General features: G+C 61.6%; 1 protein-coding gene across 3 annotated transcripts; it reads left to right on the top strand.

The window, feature by feature from the left end:
• The first annotated feature begins 3,098 nt into the window (after nt 1-3,098).
• Nucleotides 3,099-6,011, top strand: CXCR3 (C-X-C motif chemokine receptor 3). Of its 3 annotated transcripts, XM_025852696.2 has the most exons (3): nt 3,099-3,336; nt 3,558-3,744; nt 4,446-6,011. In XM_025852696.2, the coding sequence occupies exon 3, from the start codon at nt 4,446-4,448 to the stop codon at nt 5,538-5,540; it is 1,095 nt and encodes a 364-aa protein (XP_025708481.1). In that variant the 5' UTR covers nt 3,099-3,336; nt 3,558-3,744; the 3' UTR covers nt 5,541-6,011. The 3 variants fall into 3 exon arrangements, with proteins under 3 accessions (XP_025708481.1, XP_025708441.1, XP_025708516.1); XM_025852656.2 differs by lacking the exon at nt 3,558-3,744 and having other exon boundaries at nt 3,103-3,336; XM_025852731.2 differs by lacking the exons at nt 3,099-3,336; nt 3,558-3,744 and adding an exon at nt 3,348-3,371.
• The last annotated feature ends 601 nt before the right edge of the window (nt 6,012-6,612 follow it).

Genomic DNA, 6,612 nt, shown 5'->3' with positions numbered 1-6,612 from the left:
AGCAGCCGTCCAGCGCGCACCTGCCCTTGGGAGGCCCGGGAGGGGCCGCTGTGGGAAGTGACCCGCCGCTCACCGGGGACCTCACCTGGGGCCGCGCACCGGCACGGACGGCTAGCCGGCCACACGGCAGCCCTGTCTAGCACACACGCGAACTGGCCTTGTCCCTGCTTTTCAGAGGAGGAACCTGAGGCAGAGAAGGGGCATGATTTGCCTGACATGACACAGCACGGAAGCCGGAGGGTTAGGCGAGGGCCACCCTTTCTGGAGACCACTGCACCGCATGCCCCGCAGGGCGGCGCACTCCACCCCGGGAGGGGGGGTGCTCCCTCGACCCAGTGAGGCCCCCAGTCCCTCCGAGGGTGTAGCCAACCTCCCTGTCGCTCAGCATTCTCCGCTGTGCTCCTGCCACGCGCGTGCTGGGCCCTGGCAAGGGACCTTCCAGCCCCGGTGAGCTCGGTTCATCCCATGAACAGCCCTGCTGAAGGGGCCGGCGCGAAAATGGGTGTGTCGTTTGTCCAAGGTCACCCAGCTGGAACAGGGGCGAGTCCGAGCTGGAGCCAGACAAGTTCGGGGTTTTTCCCACCCCATCATGGCCACGTGGGAGGCCACGGCCCAACTCAGAAAAGCTCTCCGCACCTTTTCAAACCTCGCGCCCGACCTTCTGTCATTTCTCCTCGCCAGCAGCCTGGGAAGGTGGGGCGCATGGCCCCCACGTGACCCCCGGGGCCTGGGGAGCACAGGAAGGGGATGCCTAGACTTTGAAATGGCATACGGCCCCGTGACTTCCTAACCTCTGTTTGGAGGCCCCACAGCGGGTGGTCCACTCTGGCCAACACAAGCTGTTTCCGAATCTATCGGCTATTTTCCCCCACCATTTCATGCCGAAAAGACCCTTTCAATACCAAGAGGGGGATGAAGGACCTCATCGCAGAATACGAGATCCTCCTTTCAGTCGAACCGAGATTTTTGTTAGCCTCACTTCTTGCACGTGTAGAGAAGCCCCGTCAATGGAAACGCCTCACGGGCCGGCAGCCAGAAACGGGGCTCCCAGCTCCTACCCTTCTTCCTCACTCTGTAGGCAGTCAACTGCCAAGTCCAGCCCATCCTAACTGCCGAGGCTCCTGGAATCACCAGTGCCATCGACCCGCACTGCTCCTCCCGACATCCCCCGGGCCCTCAGCTCCCGCTGGCCCGGACCTTGCGGGCGACAAGCTGTTTAGAGCGAGAAGAGTCACAGCTTCTGTCCACAGAAGGTGGCGAAGGGGCCCTCTGCCTGGCAAGCGTGCGTCTTGTCAAGAAGTTTGAGGCAAATTCCAGGCCTGAGCCTGGAGGCTCTGGAGAAGCACTCTGACTGAAAACTAGCCCCCAAAGGACTGGCTTTGCCTCAATCTCTCTCTCTCTCTCTCTCTCTCTCTCTCTCTCTCTCTCTCTCTCTGTGTGTGTGTGTGTGTGTGTGTGTGTGCCTCTCCTTTTCATCTGGGTGGCAGAGAGGGAAAGAGGAAACTGCTTAGCAAGATGCAAGGTAGGGGCAGCCTTTCCCTGCAGATAAGGAGCACAGGGCACTAGGGAGGGGAGAAGGGGGCAGAGGGCCAAGGGCCAGGAGGGGAGAGAAACTGGTGCAGCCCCAGTGTATTCTTCCCCAACCCTATCCTCCTTCCTCTCGCCCCCGAAGCGACTACTCTCATGAATTTGTTAGCGTGTCCAGTCCCTGTCTTATTTTTTTAATTTTTTGTTAAGATTTTATTTTTTTTTTGAAGTAATCTCTCCACCCAATGTGGGGCTCGGACTCACACCCCCGAGATCAAGAGTTGAGCGTTCTACCGACTGAGCCAGCCAGGCGCCCCTCCAGCCTGTTTTAAACTTCTAGAACAAATAGCTGCATCCAAAACAACGTGGTATTGTTTCTTGTGTGTGGTTTCTAGAATTTACATAAGTGGTGTCCAACTCTACATGATGTACTCTATAACTGGCCTTTTCCACCATGTGGTCATTGGATTTTTCTAGCCAAAGCCATGTCAAAATATAGAGCTTCGAGTCATTTTTTTAAAAGATTTTGTTTATTTATTTGAGAGAGAGAGAGAGAGAAGCAGGAGCAGGGGGAGCGGCAGGCAGAGGGAGAGGGAGAGGCAGGCTCCCCGCTGAGCGGGGAGCCCGATGCGGGGCTGGATCCCAGGACCCTGGGATCATGACCTGAGCTGAAGGCAGACGCTTAACGACTGAGCCACCCAGGTGTCCCAGCAGGTCATTTGTTTTTAACTGCATACCGGTATCCTAGCTTATCCCTGTAAAAAGACTGAAGGCAATGGAATGAGTGGTAAAAAGAGAGACAGCCGTGGTTTCATGCCCAGCACCCAGCCTTACTTGCTGTGTCTGCCGAGGGCCTTTCCCCTCCCGTTCTGGATTAGCCTTGGAGATAACCCCCCGCCCCACAGGGGCATTGTGTGGTTTGAATGAGGCAGTGTCGGAGAAAGCACCTAAAGCCCTGTCTAGCACATACCAAGTTCATTACTAGTAGTTCCCTTTCTTCGGCCCCTGTTGACTAGCAGGGAGGGGCAATAGTGGAAGACTAGATTCAATGTGATGGAGCGCTTTAAAATATTTTCATTTTTAGGGGACACCTGGGTGGCTCAGTCGGTTGGGCGTCTGCCTTCGGCTCGGGTCGTGATCCCGGGTTCCTGGGATCGAGCCCCGCGTCAGGCTTCCTGGCTTGGTGGGAAACCTGCTTCTCCCTCTCTGCCCCTGCCCCACCCCCCGTGCGTGCTCTCTCTCTCTCTCTCTCTCTCTCTCTACCTCTCTCAAATAAATAAAACCTTTAAAAATAAGTAAATATTTTCATTTATCGGGAAGGTTCATCTCTTTTACAGACTGAAGACGTTTAGCCATGCAATCTACAGTCCGCTCCAGCCCGGGGCCGATGAAGGCGAGTCCAGGTGCATCGAGCATTGACTATCCTAGTGCGGGAGCAGCGGTCCATGCCCCTGGCAGCGGGGCTGCCCCCCCCCCACTTCCCAGACACGCCGCTTCTCCTTCAGATCTCTCCCCTCAGAGGCCCTGCCCTTCCCCAGACCCCAGGCTGTCTGGTCCCAGGCTGGCAGCCAGTTCCTCCAGAGCAGCTTCCCCTGGCCTCGGGGGAAATGGCTGGAGTAGAAACTCCCGCGGCCTTGGGTCTGGGGAGGTCTGGTACAGACAACCCCATGGAAGAGGCTGCTGCCGAGAATCATGTGAAACCCTCACTTCCTTTGTGTAGCGCAAGTTGCCGACCACAAGCACCAAAGCAGAGGGGCAGGCAGCACACAGCCCGGCAGCCAGAGTACCAGTCCGGCGACAGTCCCTGAGGTAAGCGCTGCTCCGGCAGGCCGGGAGGGACACAGGTACGCCGCTCAGAGCGGAGGGCCCGGGATACTGGGGCAAAGTCAGGGCTGCCCACCTCCCCCCACCCCACCCCGAGCCGGGGCCACCTGGGGGTTGGGTGAGTAGACAGACAATGCAGGGGTTGTGGTAGAAGGAGCCCTGGGCCGGGGAATTGGGAGCCCACCGTGGCCCCCCGCCTTGTGCAGGACCGCGGACGAGTCCCCTGTCCTGTCTGGCTTTGGCGCCTCATCTGCAAAATGTGGGCCGTAGAGGCTCACCCCCCGACGGCCTCCAAGGCTGCCTTCAGCTCTGAGTTAGAACTTACTCTTCCACGCGGGACTGAATTGGCACTGAGAAGGCTCGTGGCTCCGGGGTGGTTGGCAAGGTGACGGGGTAAGGAGTAGTTCTATTAGAGTTGGGCTGGGGCAACCCCCAGTGGGTGGCAGGTGGCCTCCGCGTTTGGGAAGGGAAGAACAGGAGCCGAAAGCATGTGATGGGGGGCTGGGGGGGGCTTCAGTGATTTGTGGAGGGGCCCCATGGGGAGCAGGAAGTTGGGGTCCCTCAGTGAGGGCTGAGGAGGGAAGTAGAGGGCCAGCGACTGACTAAGGGGACTGTGGGGAGGTGCCTGGGGAGGAAAGTGGTAGAACTAGGCGTGGCCGGGGAAACAGAAGGGCGAGTGGTGAAGGAAGAGCCAGGAGAGGGGAGAGGGGGCAGGGAGGGCTCTTGGCATGGGAGGGCAGCTTTCCCTCGGGCCCACAATCCCCGGGCTGATGGGGTGGCCCAGAAGGGTGAGAGAGAAGCTGGCTCTGAGATGAGACTTTACCCCACCCCGCCCCCCCACCACCACCCACGGTGGTTGGGGTTGGGGTTGGGGTTGGGGGTGGGGGGGGGGGGGGGGCGGGTGGGCGGTGATGGCCAAGGCCCAGCAGACCGAGCTCTGAGTTCCGCGGGCGAGGCCTCGGAAGAAAGGCAGGAACGGTGACGCGCGGGATGGCCCCGGCCTGGGGCCTGCCTGACGGAGGGGCCACTCAGAGCCACGCTCCCACGGTGAGTGCCAGGCCTTCACGGGGTCCGTTCCCTGCCTCCGCCCGCAGATGAGCGAACGCCAAGTGATCCAAGCGTCCGAGCTCGCCTTCCTCCTGGAAAACTGCAGCTCCTCCTATGACTACGGGGAGAACGAGAGCGAGTCCTGCTGCCCGTCCCCGCCGTGCCCGCAGGACTTCAGCTTGAGCTTCGACCGCACCTTCCAGCCGGCCCTGTACGGCCTCCTCTTCGTGCTGGGGCTGCTGGGCAACGGCGCTGTGGCAGCCGTGCTGCTGAGCCAGCGGGCAGCCCGGAGCACCACCGACACCTTCCTGCTCCACCTGGCCGCGGCCGACATACTGCTCGTGCTGACCCTGCCCCTGTGGGCGGTGGACGCCGCCATCCAGTGGGTCTTCGGGTCTGGCCTCTGCAAGGTGGCCGGGGCCCTCTTCAACATCAACTTCTACGCCGGGGCCCTCCTGCTGGCCTGCATCAGCTTTGACCGCTACTTGAGCATCGTGCACGCCACCCAGCTGTACCGCCGGGGGCCCCCGGGCCGCGTGACCGTCACCTGCGTGGTCGTCTGGGGGCTCTGCCTCTTCTTCGCCATCCCCGACTTCATCTTCCTGTCGGCCCACCGCGACGAGCGCCTCAACGCCACCCACTGTCAGTACGACTTCCCGCAGGTGGGCCGCACGGCCCTGCGCGTCCTGCAGCTGGTCGCCGGCTTCCTGCTGCCCTTGCTGGTCATGGCCTACTGCTACGCCCGCATCCTGGCTGTGCTGCTCGTCTCCAGGGGCCAGCGACGGCTGCGCGCCATGCGGCTGGTCGTGGCGGTCGTGGCGGCCTTTGCCCTCTGCTGGACCCCTTACCACCTGGTGGTGCTGCTGGACACCCTCATGGACCTGGGGGCCTTGAGCCGCAACTGTGGCCGGGAGAGCCGCGTGGACGTGGCCAAGTCGGTCACGGCCGGCCTGGGCTACATGCACTGCTGCCTCAACCCGCTGCTCTACGCCTTTGTGGGCATCAAGTTCCGAGAGCGCATGTGGGGGCTGCTCGCGCGCCTGGGCCGGCCCGGCCAGAGAGGGCACCAGCGGCCGCCGTCGTCCTCCCGCCGGGAGTCGTCCTGGTCCGAGACCACGGAGGCCTCCTACTCGGGCTTGTGAGGCCGGACGGGGGCTCTCCTTTCGCCCCGCGGCCCCGACCACCCCCACACCCCAGGCTCCTCCCTCCCTCCCTCCCTCCCTCGCCCCGCAGCCTCACGCCCCACGCGCACTCCGGGGATGCCCTGGCAGCCCCGGCACCCCCGGGGTCTCCCAGGGAGGCACCCCCTCCTCCCGACCGCCGCCGCCGCCGCCCCTGCTGCTCCTTAGCCGCCACGCCCCACTGCCACTTCGGAGGCGGCTGCCCAGAGCCCCACTGCCCTTCTTATCCGGTAACTAGACCTTGGCCTTCCCCATGTTCGGAGAGCACGAAGCGGAAAGCATAGTAGAGGCTGCCCCTATGGGGCCTTGGCCCGAGGCCTCCAACTCAGCAGCGACTGTAGCTGTGGTCCCCAAGACCTGTGTATTCGTTCCTGGGTTTTTTGTTTTTTTTTTTTAATGTCTAAAATTCTGCTTCCAAGGTTGCAATAAACAAGGTAATCGGGCCCAGGCCGTGTTTGTCGCGCATCATTATGGCCAGCCCGGCCCAGGCGTCGGGGATGAGTTTCCGGCCCTCCTCGCCCGGCCCCAGATCTGTGGCAGCTTGTGCTGCTTGCGTTAACGTCTACGTCGAGCCTCCTCTGGGCCCTCCCGGGTGCCCCCGCCCCTCACGGGGAAGCACCCGGGTGCGTGGGTGTGCGCTGTTACCCGGACTGGCCGGCCACTGTAGAGACATAATTTGGGGAAGGGCCTTCAGACATGAAGACCTAGTCCCGGCACTCCAGAAGCTTAGGCCAGCAGGGACGTCGCGGGCAGTCTAGGCCACGTGGCAAAAGAGTGGCTCACGGACCATGAACGGGGCGCTCAGAGCCCTGTGGCCTGAGCCATTGAGGAAGGCTTCTTGAAGACAGAAATGAGCAGACCCGAAGGGACACGTGGTAGGGCCAAGGGCAAAGAGAAGGGAAGACGGTATTTCTGGGCAGGAGGGAAGGCACTGGCAAAACGTGAGGAGGCTGCGAACTGCAAAGCTTAACCAGACCGGGAAGTGCTCCCAACTGGCTAGACTTAGGGTTGAAAATAATGAGACTCCAAGTTG

This window comes from Callorhinus ursinus, unplaced genomic scaffold (assembly GCF_003265705.2).
Source record: "Callorhinus ursinus isolate GAN/ISIS: 27379988/994484 unplaced genomic scaffold, GSC_fseal_2.0 scaffold66, whole genome shotgun sequence".
Lineage (NCBI taxonomy): Eukaryota > Metazoa > Chordata > Mammalia > Carnivora > Otariidae > Callorhinus > Callorhinus ursinus.
The sequence above is the reverse complement of the archived record's forward strand: the minus strand, read 5'-3'. Positions and strand labels throughout refer to the sequence as shown.